Below are 20,057 nucleotides of genomic sequence, written 5' to 3'. Positions count from 1 at the left end.
TGCCCATTTCTTAATGGTTGTTTGGGAAGCTTTCAGGTGTTCCTGAGCCACTTTGCAGGCTCTTGTGAGCCGTCCCCGGAACACGGATACGTAACCTAACACGAAGATTTGTCCCTCTGTTCTAAAAACCTTTCTTTGATTAGTTTTAGAGGACCTCTTACTTCATGTCCATAAACCAATGTAAAAGGACTAAAACCGGTAGACTGATTAGGTGCATCCCTAGTGGCAAACAAAAGAAATTCTAGCCATTTATCCCAATCACAGTATGCCCTGATGATCGTTTTGAGGGTTTGATGGTACTGTTCTAAAGCCCCTTGTGTCTGTGGGTGGTATGCTGAAGACTTTAACTATGTTATACCCAAATTATCCATAACTTCCTGAAAAATTTTAGACTTAAAATTGGAACCTTGATTCCGACTGGATCTCAATTGGTAATCCATATCGAGTGAAGAACTGGGTTAACTTTTCTACCACTACCTTAGCAGAAATTGTTCTCGAGGGAATGGCCTCTGGGAACCGAGTAACCATATCCATAAGAATGAGTATATATTGATGTCCCACGTTTGTTTTCGGTGAAGGTCCCACACAGTCTACCAACACCCTACTAAATGGTTCCTCAGAAACTGGTATGGGAATTAGAGATGCCGGTTTTATGACAGGTTGCAGTTTTCCCACAATCTGGCACGTATGGCACATTTTACAAACCTCATCACGTCCTTGTAAAGACCTGGCTAGTAAAAATGTTGACTTCTACGTGATTGGGTCATCCGGATTCCTACATGTCCCACCATAGGAATTTCACGGGCTATCCTTAATAATTCCCGGCGATACTTGGGCGGTACCACTATCTGGTGAACTACTGTCCATTCTTCGTCCTAAGGTCTGTGAGGAGGTCTTCACTTACTCATCAGAATTCCATTTTTGGGTTATTCCGGATGAGCCCCCAATTATATATTATGACCGAGGCAGGAAGAGTGCACAGTCTTTCTCTAGTTCCACTTCTCCATGCGTCACAACACATATTTAAATGTTTACCCAGTTACTGATATGGTTTAAAATAAAAAGATGAATTAGATCAAGAAAGCAGTCAAACATCTCTGTTTATGCCTGGAAGCAAAGTTCTACCCTACCAACTACTGAGTGTCCAGTGTTTATCAGTTACCAAGGCAAGCTTACTTTGGTGTTTACAGTCTTTGGGAAAGACTTTTGGTGCCTTTTGTCCCATCTAAACTTGTGTGAATACACTTTGTGTTAAAGTCTAATATTAAGTGATTTCCAAATTGTTTCTTTGAAAAAGTGATCAAAAAGCCTAAAATGTGACATTAATCTTATGCATATCAACTTTTGTTTCTCAGTCCAATGTAGAACATTTGACAGCAAAGATGAAAACAAGCATCCAACGGGGTTTGGTGCTCAGGTGAGAATTGCATCAATGGGCCAGTATTTTCAGGCAAAATAGTGCTGAGTTTAATGTGAAAGACATCATTAGTGTATCAATCTTCCAGCAATTCAGGGCAAGGAAGTGAAACTGTGTGAATTGCAAATCACTACAAATTGCTGGACAATTTGTGCTGCTCCGTTGTTAGCTTCATGAAAACAGCAGCTTGCCACGAGTTTCAAGAAATTGCTACATTTGTGTGTGTACATTTGTGACCATTTGAGCTCATCACTTTGGGTTGGTTCAGGCTGGCACTTGACATTGGAAGTACTCTCCTAATGAGATTTATGTTCTTACAATGCCATTCAGCCTCTCTGGCCCAGAAAGGTAACAATTGAAACTGTGGCGTCCCCATTCCTGCTGGCATTAAATTGTTCATAGAAAATTTTTAATTATTTTTTTAACTTTTTCTTTCTGCCTCTTTTCCCTGTCAATCCAATCTTTCTTTCCGTCTCTTTATTTCTCTTTCTGTACCTAATTTGACTGTAATCCATCCTATTTCCCTTTCTACCATTCCTCTGTTTCCTTCTCAATCCTTAAATCATATTGGTTAAAAGGTAGACCGTGGACCCATCATTCACCAAAGTCCCAGGTGACCAATGCCGTTATTAGCTCACACTTCCCACAATCTGCAGCACAAAAACAATTTGAGCTGAAGATTGAGAGGAAAGGTCTGACTAACTGGGAACACCAGCAAAGTGTGGACCAGTATCACAACTTCAGTACTTTTTAAAGTCAATCCCATTTCATAAGAGTTGCACAGAGCGTTATAAAGCAGTGATATATTCAGTGACTGCTGGGAGATGAAAACCTGAATATTAACCAGACGCGATGGCCTACTACTCATATTTTTATAAATAAGATTGCTTATATTCGGAAGTAAACACAAGTGTTACTTTCAATTGTTAACCTCATAATGTGAAGATATTTGAAAGTTTTGACGGGATGAATACAAAACGGCTGTTTCTTTTTGTTGAGGAATTATGAATTTAAAATGGTCACTGACAGGCCAGGCATGTATTATGTAGAGAAATCTGAAAGATATGGGAATGTTCGCATCTTTTTAATCCCTTGTTTTGAAAACTTCGTAGGAGGCCCCTTGCTTCTATCAATACTGTAATTAGATAACCCTTACTGAAAGACTTTCACTCTTTCCCATGCAACTCCCACCAAACCCCAGAGACGCCATAGGTATTAGAAGTGGTGGGGGATGGGGGGGGGAAATGTTGCTGGTACAATGCAAAGTGTTTTTCTGTGTTTGGGCTGAGGCATAGTGAAATTAGTTTGAATTAGAATTAAAATTAAGGGAGGAAAATCTTTCATCTTTTTGTGTATGTTACAGAAATGAAAACAGCAGTGAAAATTATACAACAGACTTCATCTATCAGTTATACAGCGAAGAAGGGAAGGGTGTGTTTGACTGCCGGAAAAATGTCCTGGGCCATATGCAACAGGTAAAAATATGAATTTGGCTGCTATACTCAAAATTAAGCTATTATACTCGAGCGCTTTAATGTTTTCAATGAAATCCTTCATTTTAACTATGCATTGCAGTTCTGATGAATGATGGCAACTACACAGTGGATCTTCAATTACACAATTCCACATTTACTACTGTATGACCTTTTTGCTTGTCACATTTTAATCTTCTGCGTAGAATTAACTACCAGTTGTAAGAAAGCAAGCATGACTTCCCAGTGAAGACAGGAGAGGACGTCTGAATGTCACTGCATGCTGTGAATAATTCTTTGTGATCTCCCCTTAATGAACCTGTTAAATGCAAGTAAGAGAAATCTGATTAATTGATCTTTATGCATGGCATTAAGCATATGATGTGAAAATACACCTCAACAAAGAAAATAAAACACCCTGCAAGGAAAGGAAAAAGTAAAGCTTCAGTGGAAAGATGGGAGGCTGACCCAAGTAGTAGACTTTGGAATATGCTGTCATACAACTCAACTGATAAAGGAATTTGATTTCCAGACATGGAAATTTTAATTCAGACTGGGAAAGTTTTGCAGGTTACTATTGTATTTTACTGTTGAGCTTGTGAACAAAGACATCATTTCAGATCAACTTGAACAAGGGAATTGGGAAAATCGATGGGGGAACTTTGAAAAGATCAAACAATGCAGCCAAGAACAAAGCAGGTGGTCAGCAAAGTGGCCCCATGTTGGGAATCCTCAAAGGAAGGAAATAATGCAAATGTTGGTGGAACGATCTGTTTTATGAGAGAAATATTTGAAGAGATTTAAGGTTTTTTTTCTTGAAGGTGCTACACTATTGTGAAAAGGATCAGATTTTTGGATAAGCATCTGGAAGCTAAATTGATGTCACTGTGGTTTCTGATTCAGTTTATGGATAAAAAGGGAAAAAAAACTTTCAGAACCAAAAAAGAACCTGTCCATTTGGATAAAATTAGGCGCACAATGTAATAAAAAATAATAAAAAAATGTAACACCGGAGACTGGTTACAGCCCTCAGTGATTAAGAAAATCAATGCTGGAATTTAGAGTTTAGCTCAAAAGTTGACACGATAGACTCTGGGAGGACAGAAGCTCAAGAAATCTCAAGATCTTGAGGAAAATAGAAAGGAAATGTGTTGTAAAGCTCAAATCAGATGCTGAATCTTGTCCCCAAAAAACTCCACCGAAAAATCAAACTGCAGCTTATAAAAATGCATTTGAAGAAGAGAACAGAATTTATGCAGACATTACAATCCTGGGCCTTCCAATCACAGAGTTGTGCTTTTGTGAAATAAGGAACCATATTCAGAAAGATGAAGGGCTGAATTTAGTGTGGATTTTTGGAGTGGGAATGGTGACATGGCGGGGTGGGGGGTGCTGCAGAATCATGTCGGACACGTCAACCTGGAAATCCAACGTCCAATAAGCCCGAGAGGAGGCGCAATTCTAGATTTAGTCTTTGGTAATGAAGCTGGGCAAGTGGATGAAGTAACAGTGGGTGACCATTTTGGAGTTAGTGACCATAATAGTTAGAGGAGCAAAGGTTCTAAATTGGGGGGAAGGTAAATTTTATGAAACTGAGAGGCGACCTGGCGAAAGTGGACTGGAAAATCAGTGGCAAACCAGTGGGAGGCATTCAGAAGCAAAATACTACAGGTATAGTATAGGCATGTCCCCACAAAGAGTAAGGGTGATACTGCCAAATCTAGAGCCCCCGGTTATCGAGAAGCTTACAGGGTAAGTTAAAGCAGAAAAAGAAAGCTTATGATGATCACAAATATCTTAATTCTGTAGAAAGTCTAGAGGAGTATAGAAAGTGCAGGGATGAAGTAAAAAAGGAAATTAGAAAAGCAAAGAGAGGACATGAAAAATTATTGGCAGGTAAAATCAAGGAAAACACAAAGATGTTTTATCAGTACATTAAGAGCAAGATACCTTTTCTTTTTTGGCTTCCTTATCTCGAGAGGCAATGGGTAAGCGCGTAGAGGTGGTCAGTGGTTTGTGGAGCAGCGTCTGGAGTGACTATAAAGGCCAATTTTAGAGTGACAGACTCTTCCACAGGTGCTGCAGGTGAGGTTGGTTGTTGGGGCTGTTACACAGTTGGCGCTCTCCTTACACTTCTGTCTCTGTTCCTGCCAACTGCTGAGTCTCTTCAACTCGCCTCTTTTCAGCCCCACCTTTATAGCTGTCTGCCAGCTCTGGCGATCGCTGGCAACTGGCCCCCGTGACTTGTGGTCAATGTCGCAGGGCTTCATGTCGCGTTTCCAAATGTCTTTAAAGCGGAGACATGGACGGTCGGTGGGTCTGATACCAGAGACGAGCTTGCTATACAATACGTCCTTGCGGATCCTGCCATCTTCCACGCGGCTCACATGGCCGAGCCATCTCAAGTGCCGCTGGCTCAGTCGGGCGTACATGCTGGGGATGTTGGCTATCTAAAGGACTTCTGCGCTGGAGATATGGCCCTGGGACCTGATGCCAAGGATTCTCCGGAGACAGTGAAGATGGAATGTGTTGAGACGTCGCTCTTGCCTGACATACGTTGTCCAGGCCTCGGTGCCGTAGAGCCAGGTACTGAGGGCACAGGCTTGAAACACTCGAACTTTTGTGTTCCGTGTCAGTGCGCCATTTTCCCACACTCTCTTGGCCAATCTGGACACAGCAGCGGACGCCTTTCCCATGCGCTTGTTGACTTCTGCATCGAGAGACAGGTTACTGGTAATGATTGAGCCCAGGTAGGTGAACCCTTGAACCACTTCCAGAGTGTGGTCGCCGATGTTGATGGATGGAGCATTTCTGACGTCCTGTCCCATGATGTTTGTTTTCTTGAAACTGATGGTTAGGCCAAATTCGTTGCAGGCAGCCACAAGCCTGTCGATGCCACTCTTCCATGTGGGATGTTAATGCAGCATTGTCAGCAAAGAGGCATTGGAAGGATGAATGAGAATGGACAGAGAATGCTGGAGTACCTACCACAACCTCTGCATCACCAACTCGTTCTTTCATACTAAACCCTGTCACCAGCTTTCATGGAGACACCCAAGATCACGTCGTTGGCACCAGCTGGACCTCAGTGTCACAAGGCGAGCCTCCATAAACAGTGTTCAAATCACACGCAGCTTCCACAGTGCAGACTGCGACACCGACCACTCCCTGGTGTGCAGCAATGTTAGACTCAAACCAAAGAAGTTACACCACTCCAAGCAGAAAGACTGCCTGCGCATTAACATTACCAGAATTTCTTACCCACAGCTGTCACAAATGTTTCTCAATTCTCTTGAAAAAGCCCTTCAAAACACTCCTGCAGGGGATGCAGAGACCAAGTGGGCCCACATCAGAGATTCCATCTATGGCTCAGTAATGGCCACCTTTGGCAAACGTGAGAAGCAGAATGCAGACTGATTTCAATCTCACTTTGAAGAGCTGGAACCTGTCATAGCCGCTAAGCACATTGCACTGTTGAACTACAAGAAAGCCCCCAGTGAGTTAACATCCTTAGCACTTAAAGCCGCCAGAAACACCGCGCAAAGAACAGCCAGGCGCTGTGCAAACGACTTCTGGCAACACCTATGCAGTCGTATACAGCTGGCCTCCGACACCGGAAACATCAGAGGAATGTATGATGGCATTAAGAGAGCTTTTGGGCTAACCATCAAGAAGATCACCCTCCTCAAGTCTAAATCAGGGGACACGATCACTGACCAACGCAAGCAAATGGACTGCTGGGTGGAGCACTACCTAGAACTGTACTCCAGGGAAAATGATGTCACTGATACCTCCCTCAATGCAGCCCAGTCTCTGCCAGTCATGGATGAGCTGGACGAACAGCCAACAAAATCGGAGCTCAGTAATGCCATTGATTCTCTAGCCAGCGGAAAAGCCCCTGGAAAGGACGGCATTACCCCTGAAATAATCAAGTGTGCCAAGCCTGCTATACTCTCCGCACTTCATGAACTGCTTTGCCTATGCTGGGATGAGGGAGCAGTACCACAGGACATGCGCGATGCCCATATCATCATTCTCTATAAGAACAAAGGTGACCGCGGTGACTGCAACAACTACCGTGGAATCTCCCTGCTCAGCACAGTGGGGAAAGCCTTCGCTCGAGTCATTTTAAACAGACTCCAGAAGCTGACTGAGCGTGTCTACCCTGAGGCACAGTGTGGCTTTCGAGCAGAGAGGATAACTAAAGAAAGGGTAGGGCCTATCAGGGATGTACAAGGGAACTTATGCATGGATGCAGAAGATGTGGGCAAGGATCTTAATGCGTTTTTTGTCTCTGTCATAACAAAGGAGAGGGTTGATGCAGACATTGTAGTAAAAGAGGAGTGTGAAATATTAGTTATGATAAGCATAATGAGAGAGGAAGTACTAGAGGGTCTGACATCCTTGAAAGTGGATAAATCACCAGGGCCAGATGAATTGCATCCCAGGTTGTTAAAGGAAGCCAGGGAGGAAATAGTGGATGCGCTGAGGATCATCTTCAAATCCTCACTAGATACAGGTGAGGTACCAGATGATTGGAGGTCTGCAAACATTGTACCATTGTTTAAAAAGGGTGCGAGGGATAGACTAAATAATTATTGACCAGTCAGTCTGACCTCGGTAGTGGGTAAATTATTAGAATCAATTCTGAGTGACAGGATAAACTGCCACTTAGAAAGGCATGGATTAATCAGGGACAGTCAGCATGGATTTGTTCGGAGAAGGTCATGTTTTACTAACTTAATTGAGTTTTTTGTGCAAGTAATAGGGAGGATTGATGAGGGTAGTGCAGTGGATGTGGTCTACGTGGATTTTAGTAAGGCATTTGACAAGGTCCCGCATGGCAGACTGGACAGTAAAATGAAAGTCCATGAGATACAGGGGAATGTGACAGGTTGGATCCAGAATTGGCTCAGGGACAGGAAACAAAGGGTAGTAGTTGACAGATGTTTTTGCGAATGGAAAGCTGTTTCCAGTGGCGGTCCACAGGGCTCAGTGTTGGGTCCCTTGCTGTTTGTGGTATATATTAATGATTTGGACTTAAATGTGGGAGGCATGATTGGGAAATTTGCTGATGACACAAAAATTGGCCGTGTTGTTAATAGTGAAGAATATAGCCATAAACTTCAGAATGGCTTAGTTGAGTGGACGGGAAAGTGGCAAATGGAATTCAATCCAGAGAAGTGTGAGGTAACGCATTTGGGGAGGGCAAATAAAGTGAGGGAATACACAATAAATGGGAAGATATTGAGAGGGGTAGAAGAAGTGAGAGACCTCGGAGTGCATGTCCACAGGTCCCTGAAGGTGGCAGGACAGGCAGGTAGAGTGGTGAAGAAGGCATATGGATTGCTTTCCTTTATTGGCCAAGGTGTAGAATACAAAAGCAGGGATGCAATGCAGGAACTGCATAAAACACTGGATACACCACAGCTGGTGTATTGCGTACAGTTCTGGTCACCACATTACAGGAAGGACATAATTACTGTGGTGAGAGTACAGAGGAGATTTACAAGAATGTTGCCAGGGCTTGAAAATTGCAGCTATGAGGAAAGATTGGATAGGCTAAGGTTGATTTCCCTGGAACTGAGGAGGCTGAGGGGACACTTAATTGAGGTGTACAAAATTATGAGGGGCCTAGAAGAGTGGACAGGAAGGACCTGTTTCCCCTGGTGGAGAGCTCAATTACCAGGGGACACAGATTAGAGGGGACATGAGGAAAAACTTTTTCACCCAGAGGGTGATGGGGTGTCTGGAATTCACTGTCAGGAACGGTGCTGGAGGTAGAAACCCTCAATTCTTTTAAAAGGTACCTGGATATGTACCTGTAGTGCTGTTACCTGCAAGGCTATGGACCAGGTGCTGGAAGGTGGGATTAGATTGGGCGGCTAATTTATTCAGCCAGCACAGAAACGATGGGCTGAATGGCCGCCTTCTACGCCGTAATTGTTCTATAGTTCTATGACGTTGGTTCTGGATTTAGTCAGTGGTGGGAAGTCACCAAAGCAGCGTTGCTGACCCAACTCGACGGGACTGCAATTTAAATTGCTGAACACTTAATTTTAATACATTTGCGTCTAACTCATTGCTATTCAGTTGGGGTGGGGGCTGGGGGGCTGGGTCTTGGAATTTATTTGACAACAGACAGCCCACAGGTGCCTTTAGATTCCCGGCCATTGAAAGCTGGCGACACTGAGGCAAGGCCTCAGTGCCGTGATGGTTAGGCATCCGTGACAGCCAGCACTGCATAGGGGAAGAGCAGAGAGCTGAGGACATTGTCGACGTGCGGTGCTGCGTGCTTTGCAAGAGTTGGGGAGGGGGGTAGGGGGCTTGGTCTCAGCTGCTCTGCAAGGGTGGGGGGGGTGGGTCGTGGTCTCGCTTGGGAGTACCGGCTGAGCCGGGTCTCGGGTGGGAGTGCCGGCTGAGCCGGGTCTCGGGTGGGAGTGCCGGCTGAGCCGGGTCTCGGGTTTGGGTGACTGTATCGGGTGTCCAAACTGTTGGGGAAGAGGGTTGGGTGCCCATACTGCTGGATGAGAGGGTCGGCTATCAGCAAAGGTGAGCAGTGAGGGCCTTCAGGGTGTCTCCCTAGAGAAGTAGCAAAGGTACAGCTGCCAAGGCAAGGTCATCTCTGCACTGATCACCTGGCATGGGTCTCCAACGCCCTGCCTTTTTGCACCCCTGTGGCATGATGAAGTGTCTCCAACAGAGGGAGGTCCAGGAGGCAGTTGTACCTTCCCATGAAGCTCCACGTCCAGAGCAGCAGTAGCCGGCCATGCCAAGAAGGGCCCACCTGCGCCAGAGTGTGTACCGGACCCGAATCAGCTACCTCCAAATGTCCAAGTGGCATTGTCAGTGAAGTTTATGGCTCTCCAGAGAGTCCGTCACCGACTTATGCGCCCTGCTGCAGGACGAGTTGCGAACAATGGGATTTGGGGGTCACCCTATGCCAGTGGCCCTGAAGATCACAGTGGCACTGAACGTTTACGTGTCTGGATCATTCCAAGGATCCACCAGGGACATGTGTGGGGTCTCCCATGCAGCAGCCCACCACTGCTGCATTAAGGAGGTGACCAAATCCCTGTTCAAGAGGGCTGGCAACTATGTGCACTACTGGACCGACACTGACAGTTAAGCTGAGAGGACCATCAGATTCGGGGCCATCGCTGGATTTCCCTGGGTGCAAGGTGTGATAGATTGCATGCACGTGGCCATCAAGGCTCCAACAGATCAGCCAGCTGCGTTCAATAGGAAAGACTTCCATTCAAACAATGTACAACTGGACTGCAACCATGGAAAGCATTTCTTACAGTTGTGTGCTTGCTTCCCAGGAAGCAGCTACGATGCCTACATACTTTGACAGTCATAGCTGTTCAGGTCCCCCGCTTGCCTTCAGGGATGGATACTTGGGGACAAGGGCTACCCATTGAAGACATGGCTTCTCCCACCTGTGAGGAACCCTCGCAATGCAGCAGAGGAGAGATACAACACATGCCGGGGCTCCACCTGAGCGACCATCGAGCAGGCCATTGGGCTGCTGAAGAAGAGATTCCGCTGCCTAGATCGATCGGATGGAGCCCTGCAGTATGCCCCACCGATGGCTTTGTGTATTGTTGTGGTCTGCTGTGCTCTGCACAATCTTGCGTTGCAGAGGGGGTAGGCCTTACATGACGAGAACGTGATTGAATGATGCTCCCTCACCGATGAGGAGGATGCAGAGGAGGGAGATGAGCAGGCAGCACTGGATGTTGAATCCCGTGCACTGGAGGCTAGGCAGAATGAGGCTAGAGACAATCTCATAATTACCCACTGCCAGCCACCCTGATGGCTGCTACAAGTGAAAACATTGAAGACTCACCTCAATGCGTGCAGTCTGTCGCTTTCTTTCTATTTGTGTTCTGTGCTTAGCGCCAAGCTGAACCATGCGCTATCGCCCATGGGAAAGCCTATTAAAATGAGGGCTGTGCCTACATTGGCACTCACTAAGGGGGAAAGGGGAAGTCAGAAGCTCACAATTAATGCAAAATAGAATAATCACTTTTGCATAATGGGCTGTCTCACTCCTGTTATGGCTCCTCTTGTCCTGCAACTGGAAAGAGGAGATATTCATACTTCGCAGAGAGATCAACATGAAAGTTCTACTAGTGGCAACCCCTCATCCCCTACTGGGTTTCCTATGTAGCTCATGCTCCCATCTGCTCTCAGGGGAGTTAATGAGGGTGAGCTGTGAAAGAAGGTGGCCTGTGGCCGAGGTGCAGGCATGCTTCTGTCAGGATGAGATGATACCTAACCCCCTTTGCCAGTGCCGTTGTGGTGCCTGCCTCCCCATGTCCTGCTTCCTCCTGCGTAGCTACTTGTAATCACTAAAAAGGACAGAATTATGGAGCAGTCACCTTGGCAGAACGAAGAAGTCATTGATCCTGTTGCGGCACCGAACCCATGTCTGGGGGGTTGCGAGGTGGGGGTGACCCCATGGCTGCTGAGCTCCTCAGCGATCTACATCCTGGCTTGCTTGGTCAGGCAGGAGGACCTCTTCTTGCCATCACTAAGGAAAAGGACCTCCCGCCTTTCCTTCGCAGTCTGGAGGAGAATCTGGAGGGAGGCATTGATAAACCATGGGGCCACCCTGTGTCTTGCCTCTGCCATCCTCGGGGGGGGGGTGAGGAGGTGTCCAGGAGTCACTCCAAAACAGTGTCCGCAATGAACAGCAAGCTACAAATGAGTCCAAGGCAGCAATGCAAGCAGGGCTGGCAGGGCTTTGAATATGGCGGCAGCACCTGCTCCAGAGTCATCCACTGCCATATTCGGCATCTTGCATCCCACCCCAGCTGCGTGATTGGCAGCCCCCCGTGGCTCATGATCACGGTGGACCGGCTGCCCACGTGACTAGCGAGAACAGCACCTATTTCCAGGTCCGCCACCAGGACCCACAATGGGCTCACTAAATTCAGCCCAAAGTGTGCAAAATAATTGTGGAGTATTAATAAAAAGAAAAACAATAGCTAAAATGCCTCAGAGTTGGTGAGGAAATACTGCAAAGTATCAGGAGAGCTAAAAACTCTAAGGTTGGTCATTCTGTATTCAGACAGGGGATCTTGGATTCATAAAGGCCAACACCAAGGAATCACAATGACGAGGGAGCCAAGTAATCAATGTGATATCCAGGAGTCTGTGAAGTCATTATAAAACTTAATTAGGAACTGTGATTCCAACTACAAATTTCACAAGAGCCTCTTAGAATCCAATGGTCTGGGTGGAATAGTTTGCTGGAACATGAGGCATCCCATAACTACTTCAACACAAGTTCATTCTGTAATCAACTGAACGTGCCAACTCAGTGGAAGCTGGATATTGTAGGAGATCTGGAAGGAGATTTTCAGAATTCTAAGTCACCTCCTGACTCCCCAAAGCCTGTCCACCATCTACAAGGCACAGGTCAGGAGTGTGATGGAATACTCTCCACGTGCTTGGATGGGTGCAGCTCCAACAACACTCAAGAAGCTCAATACCATCATCAAGGCGAAGCAGCCGCTTGATTGGAATGCCATCCACTATCTTCAACATTCACTCCCTCCAGCACCGACACACAGTAGAAGCAGTGTGTACTATGTACAAGATGCACTGCAGCAACTCACCAACACTTCTTCAACAGCATCTTCCAAACCTGCAACCTCTACCACCTTGAAGGACAAGGGCAGCAGATGCATGGGAACACCACCGCCTGCAAGTTCCCCTCCAAGCCACACACCATCCTGACCTGGAACTATATATCACCGATCCTTCACTGTTGCTGGGTCAAAATGCTGGAACTCCCTTCCTAACAGCACTGTGGATGTACCCACATAAGATGGATTGCAGTGGTTCAAGAAGGCAGCTCACCACCACCTTCCCAAGGGCAATTAGGGATGGGCAATACATGCTGGACTTTCCAGCAACGCCCACATCATTAACAAATGAAAAAAGGAGCCACTGTCTAGAATGGACTTGCAGAGAAAAACAAAAAGAATTTATCCTACTTAGTAAACCTATAGAAAAGATGCAGTATAAGTATACCCCCAACCCCTCCACCATTTAGTCAGAAGGTAGAAATGTTGGTTTAGTGGAGAGAGTTAAAATATCATTGCATATGGTTAGTAATTCTTGGTTAAGGTTTTCGTCCTTAATAAGCCTAAAGTAAAAGGAATCTGACTGAGTCTTCATACTCTACAGAATTTCTGTTCTGAAACAATACTAATTGGTGTCATATTTTTACGATTGCCAGGGTGGATCACCATCTCCATTTGATAGAAACTTTGGAACTAAGATTTCTGCCAAAGCCATGCAATGGATCTCAACGAAGCTAAAAGAATCCTACAGACAAGGTAGTAGGAAACACAGTTTTAAGACCAGTTTGTAATGAATGCAAGATTTTATTGTTTAGTATATTGTATGGCCAATTTATTAATTTGTAGTTTAAAATTTAGTTTTAAATGAAACTGTAACGTGTGCAGAATTACATTTTCTGCTTACACCACAAATGGATTTTTAAGCATTATATTAAATGTTTTAAATAGTATGATAATCATGAAAGTACTGAAGATACTTCCTTCATCATGATCTGAGGAAGTCATTGTTGTGACCTTGTGAAGGAAATGAATGCTTTCTCAGCTCTGCTCTCCACCATTTCCATTCTGTCTCTCTTGTGCTGTCTCTTTCCCAGTATCATGGCCTTTCTTGGTCTTCTGAACTTTCGCCTCTGTCCTGTATGGTTTTCCTCCTTACATGCTCACTGTTAAAATTGAGACTCATTGCATTCTGCAATCTTTCTAAAAATGTGTAATTCTTCATTGCTGCATTCTTTAGCCACTTAAAGCACAGTGTCACCTAAATCAGTACTCTCCTATATGTTTGTTTGTCAGCCAGGAGTATCTGACATTTAAAAGCCTAGCAGCACACTTCATCACCAAACAAAGCTACTTGAGAAATGTGCAAAAGTAGAATTTCTAATGACTCAATGTGGAATGAGCGCATTTTCTCTTTAAGGACACATTCTGTTTACCTACGTCCTGAGGGCTTGGGCAAAGGTTGGCAAAGGCCAATACTTGTGGGCTTCCAGATGTGTGCAGTGAAATGCTGGGTGCTTGAATATGCAGATTCCTATACGCTAGAGCATACATAGCTAAAACCATGCATCCTCCCAGTGCACTGTGCCATTAAGCTTCCTGCTGCTTGTTTTTTTCATTTGTTCGTGGGATGTGGGCATCTGTGGCTAGGACAGCATTTATTGCCCATCCCTAATTGCCCCTGAGAAGGTGGTGATGAGCTGCCTTCATGAACCGCTGCAGTCCATATGGGGTAGGTTTACCCACAGTGCTGTTAGGAAGAGAGTTCCGGGATTTTGACCCAGTGACAGTGAAGGAACAGCGATATAGTTCCAAGTCAGGATGATGTGTGGATTGGAGGGGAACTTGCATGTGGTGATGTTCCCATTATTCTGCTGCTCTTGTCCTTCGAGGTGGTAGAGGTCTCAGGTTTGGAATGTGCTGTTTAAGGAGCCTTGGTGCGTTCCTGCAGTGCATCTTGTCGAAGGTACACACTGTTACCACTGTGCGTCAGTGGTGAAGGGAGTGAATGTTTGTGGATGGGGTGCCAATCAAGCAGGCTGCTTTGTCCTGGATGGTACCGAGCTTCCTGAGTGTTGTTGGAGCTGCAACCCATCCAGGCAAGTGCAGAGTATTCCATCACACTCCTGACTTGTGTCTTGTAGATGGTGGACAGGCTTTGGGGAGTCAGGAGGTGAGTTATTCGCCGCAGGGTTCCAAGCTTCTGACCTGCTCTTGTAGCCATGGTATTTATATGGCTACTCCAGTTCAGTTTCTGGTCAATTGTAACCCCAGAATGTTGATAGTGGGAGATTCAGAGATGGTAATGCCATTGAATGTCAAGGGGAGATGGTTAGATTCTCTTTTGTTGGAAATGGTCGTTGCCTGGCACTTATGTGTCGTGAATGTTACTTGCCACTTATAAGCCCAAGACTGGATATTGTCCAGGTCTTACTACATTTCTACATGGACTGCTTCAGTATCTGAGGAGTCACAAATGGTGCTGAACATTGTGCAATCATCAGCGAACATCCCCACTTCTGACCTTATGATTGAAGGAAGGTCATTGATGAAGCAGCTGAAGATGTTTGGGCCTAGGACATGACCCTGAGGAACTCCGGCAGTGATGTCCAGGAGCTTAGATGATTGACCTCCAACAACCATGACCATCTTCCTTTGCGCTAGGTACAACTCCAACCAGTGGAGAGTTTTCCCCCTGATTTCCATTGACTCCAGTTTTGCTAGGGCTCCTTGATGCCATACTCAGTCAAATGCAACCTTGATGTCAAGGGCAGTCACTTTCACCTCACCTCTTGAGTTCAGCTCTTTTGTCCATGTTTGAGCCAAGGCTGTAATGAGGTTAGGAGCTGAGTGGCCCTGGCAGAACCCAAACTGAGTGTCACTGAGCAGGTTATTGCTCAGCAAGTGATGCTGTCGACGACACCTTCCAACACTTTACTGATGATCGAGAGTAGACTGATGTAGAGGTAATTGGCCGGGTTGAATTTGTCCTGCTTTTTTGTGTGCAGGACATACCTGGGCAATTTTCCACATTGCCGGGTAGATACCAAAGCTGTAGCTGTACTGGAACAGCTTGGCAAGGGGCACGGCAAGTTCTGGAGCACAGTTCTTCAGTACTATTGCCAGAATGTTGTCAGGGCCCATCGCCTTTGCAATATCCAGTGCCTTCAGTCGTTTCTTGATATCATGCGGAGTGAATGGAATTGGCTGAAGGCTGGCATCTGTGATGCTGGGGACTTCAGGAGGAGGCCGAGATGGATCATCAACTCGGCACTTCTGGCTGAAGGTTATTGCAAATGCTTCAGCTTTATCTTTTGCACTGATGTGCTAGGCTCCCCCATCATTGAGGATGGGGATATTTGTGGAGCCACCTCCTCCAGTTAGTTGTTTATTTGTCCACCACCATTTAAGACTGGATGTGGCAGGACTGCAGAGCTTAGATCTGATTCGTTGGTTGTGGGGTCGCTTAGCTCTGTCTATCACATGCTGCTTACGTTGTTTGGCACACGTGATCCTGGGTTGTAGCTTCACCAGGTTGACACCTCATTTTGAGGGAGACCTGGTGCTGCTCCTGGCATGCCCTCCTGCACTCTTCATTGAACCAGGGTTGATCCCCTGGCTTGATGGTAATAGTAGAGTGAGGAATATGCCGAGCTATGAGGTCACAGATTGTGATTGAGTACAATTCTGCTGATGGCCCACAGCGCCTCATGGATGCCCATTTATGCATTGTTCGAAACCTATCCCATTTAGCATGGTGGTAGTGCCACACAACATGATGTGAAGATGGGACTTTGTCTCCACAAGGACTGTGCAGTGTTTACTCCTACCAATACTGTCATGGACAGATGCATCTGCAGCAGGAAGATTGGTGAGGATAAGGTCAAGTATGTTTTTCCCTCTTGTTGGTTCCCTCACCACCTGCCGCATACCCAGTCTAGCAGCTATACCCTTTAGGACTCGGCCAGTTCAGTTAGTAGTGGTGCTGCTGAGCCACTCTTGGTGATGGACATTGAAGTCACCCACCCAGAGTACATTCTGTGCCCTTGCCACCCTCAGTGCTTCCTCCAAGTGGTGTTCAACAAGGAGGAGTACTGATTCATCAGCTGAGGGGGGATGGTAGGTGGTAATCGGCAATGGTTGCCTTGGCCATGTTTGACCTGATGCCATGAGACTTCATGGGATCCAGAGTTGATGTTGAGGACTCCCAGGGCAACTCCTTCCTAACTGTATACTACTGTGCCGCCATCTGTGCTGGGTCTGACCTGCCGGTGGGACAGGACATACCCATGGATGGTGATGGTGGTGTCTGGGACATCTTCTGTTATGTATGATTCTGTGAATATGACTATGTCAGGCTGTTGCTTGACTAGTCTGTGGGACTGCTCTCCCAACTTTGGCACAGCCCCCAGATGTTAGTAAGGAGGACTTTACAGGGTCGACAGGACTGGGTTTGTCGCCGTCATTTCCCGTGCCTAGCTCAATGCTGGGTCGTCTGTCCGGTTTCATTCTTTATCGACTTTGTAGTGGTTAGATACAATTCAGTGGTTTACTAAGCCATTTCACAGGGCATTTTAGAGTCAACCACATTGCTGTGGGTCTGGAGTCACATATAGGCCAGACCAGGTAAGGACAGGGTTCAAACCTGTCATTAATGTCTGTTTTTGGTGTTCTGCAATCCAATCATGGTGGACACTAAGTCCTGGATGTTTGAGGCCTCCAAATGTGTCTCCCAAAGTCTCTGACTCACCTTGTCTTCCTTTTAACTTCTTCAGATCTCTAGTAGTTTTTATTTAGTTATTCCAAGATCAAAGCTCACTGCTTTTTTATGACATCTAGAACACCTACTACACAACGATGTGTGCAGGCAAATCTGTACAGTAGTAACCTCCTTTGGGTTATGCATAACTAAAATGAAATGTGTTGGTAAAGGCATCTTTGGCCAAAGTAATAAATCTGCTGGTGAATAAAGGAAAAAATAAATCTGCATATATTGGTTGGTCACACTTTGAAGGAATGTAGAATTTGCTGGCTTGGAACCAAAAGATCATTCCCAGAACTTGTGATACATTGATACCTGTCATGTCACTATATCAGGTATGCAGTTCTGTAAAGAAAATATTGTGAAGGCCTCTGAAAGATCTCTGTACAACAAAAATCATAAGGATCTCAATCTCCCAGCTCAGATACTTTTGTCCTTCATTAATTAGTGATTTTTCATTTTAGAGTGGTTTTCTACAGCAAAATATTCTTATTTAAAGCACAACATTCATTAAAATTAAATTAATAATTTTCATTTTAAATGCACAAAATCTGTGTAATCCTCTTGAGTTGGCCTGCATCATAGTACTTAACACAGTGTTACTGTTTCAAAAAAATAACCTGAATGCCTCAAACTATTCTTTACACAAAGAGAGGATTATATTCAATCAGTTCCAATGGACTAGTGTATTAAAGATAGCACTGGAATTTCATCAAGTGAGTAATATAGTATAGCTGAGACCAGGGAGCTGTTAGTGAAGCCAGTTAAGTTTTAATATGTTGATTCTGGCACTCGAGTGTAATTGGGCAGGATATTTATTGCACCTGGCTCACAAGGCTTTGCATGATGATAGTGCACCAGTGGCACTAGACAGCAAACTAATATGCAGGAGTCAAAACCTCGAACAAAGTTCAATGGTTGAGGATTAGGTTGGTTTACCTCAGTCAGAAGGGATAATAGGGTGTGATTTGTATTCTGCTGAATTGGGGATTAGAATCAGATCTGAGGTAAAATTAGTGGTGCCTTCCCACCTCAACCCTGTAATAATGAAAATTCAATCATTGGGGCGGAATTTCATACTTTTTTGAATGGATGTCTGGTCTCATACTGGAAGAAGCCTTTACTTGTCATATGTAGTGCAAACCTGCTTCTAGTGGATTTTGAGCAGTGATGGTAAAACCAAAATAACTACATTAGCTCAGAAGTAACACTTGTGAATGTCTCTGGGCGCAGACTTCCCCGATGTCAAAGGAAGATCAGTAGAACTGTTGATCTGAATACTACATTGCTGGCCTGCATGGGTGGGCTGAGAGTTTAGCCAGATTGTAACAAGAACAAGATGATAATCCCAGTTTCCATATATGTCGCCGAGAGAGGAAGAACAAAACCACTTTGCACAGTTGTGGTTTGTAGCAGAGAGATGAGTAAGCCACCGCCTTTACTCAATGGAAGTGCACTTGCCATCAGCTGACAGTGCCACTGTGAGGAGGACAAATTACTACACTAATGTCCTTTTTGCTGTATATTTAAGACTTGCAAAATGTGAGGACCCTGAAGTACTACCTTGATTTAGGCGTTCTGCATCACAAGTATAACTGCTCCATTTATGATTTGGAGGTAGGATCTAAATATTAGTGGGTAGATGATGCATTGGCAGTGTACCAGCGGGTTGATGAAGAGTGCCGCATCATTGCTATACACCCTAAAAGATGTAGCGAGTTTGTGCTGTACTTTCTTGCATCACCATGGACTGCTAACATTTTATTTAGACAAACTGTGCAAGTTAGATTTCTAAATTCTTCTGAAGAAACATTCAAAAAATTTCTTTTGGAATTAGAGTTTAGACAAATTGTCCAGTGAATGGCTTTTCGGTTGCATACCATGTCAGAACATCTTACAACTTAGAAGGCGGAATGTTCTGAGCTGTGAACTTCCATGACTTCAACTGATGCCACATCATTTGGCAGGAGGCACAATTTGAAATAGGGCCAGGGAGCCCATATACTATTCTTGCCCTCAAGATGCAAATGTTGATCCTCTAGTAAGGCCTGCTCAATTCAACAACATGGTCAGAAATCTACCGAAATGGGAGTAGCATTCCATCTGCCTGTTGAGTTTTAACATTTTAACTACTGGGTGATCCTAACTTGTAGTTTTAGTTTGGTTTCCCTTAAACATTAGCTCAAATAGTTAGTGTGTAAACCTTATATTATTCTCTGGAAAGTTTGTGTGACACAAGATGGTTACGTTAACCTGTCCCTTGCTTTGTCTTATTTTGCTTCTCTCGCTGGCATCGTGGAATGCATAGATGAAGGTAATGAATTTTGTTTATTGATAAGATAGTGACAGATTTATTAATTCCCTGTATTGTCTATATGCTTAAACTGTCAATCCAAACATTGCAGATGTTTTGGTCACTTTACATTTGAGGTTAATGGTTCAATATTAGTGGTTCCCTAATCAGAGTTACTGTTGGAAGAAATTATAGGCATCGTGCCATCTTAAAATTCTAACTATTTAGTGGTATTTGATTGTGTTTTCTTTTAAAACTGATAAATGTTTCGGGCTCTAAATCAATTCAGTGAATATGCTAGAACGGAACATATGTACAGTTATTTGCCATTAAAGAACTTATTGTGTGTTACATTTTAAAACCTGTGTCATGCTCCATGAACGCTATTCTGTTCATTAACAGTGTTCAGAGATATTCGGATGTAGGCCTAGAACTTCAGTACATTTCTGGCATTGACCAGTTCTTTCCTTAGTGGCTCTGGTTGTGTGTTCTCAGTGAAGTTAACAGCAAAAGGTGT

At 44.8% G+C, this 20,057-nt stretch overlaps 1 protein-coding gene across 2 annotated transcripts in view; it reads left to right on the top strand.

The window, feature by feature from the left end:
- The window catches only part of LOC137349379 (ATP-dependent 6-phosphofructokinase, platelet type-like), a 154,488-nt gene that overhangs the window by 128,620 nt on the left and 5,811 nt on the right, over positions 1 to 20,057 (top strand). For both annotated transcript variants that reach the window (XM_068014901.1, XM_068014890.1), the window contains exons 18-20: positions 1,356 to 1,417; positions 2,781 to 2,892; positions 13,145 to 13,244. In XM_068014901.1, coding sequence (XP_067871002.1) covers positions 1,356 to 1,417; positions 2,781 to 2,892; positions 13,145 to 13,244 — 274 coding nt within the window. The remainder of the gene's footprint in view (positions 1 to 1,355; positions 1,418 to 2,780; positions 2,893 to 13,144; positions 13,245 to 20,057) is intronic.

Source organism: Heterodontus francisci, chromosome 2 (genome assembly GCF_036365525.1).
Source record: "Heterodontus francisci isolate sHetFra1 chromosome 2, sHetFra1.hap1, whole genome shotgun sequence".
Lineage (NCBI taxonomy): Eukaryota > Metazoa > Chordata > Chondrichthyes > Heterodontiformes > Heterodontidae > Heterodontus > Heterodontus francisci.
The sequence above is the reverse complement of the archived record's forward strand: the minus strand, read 5'-3'. Positions and strand labels throughout refer to the sequence as shown.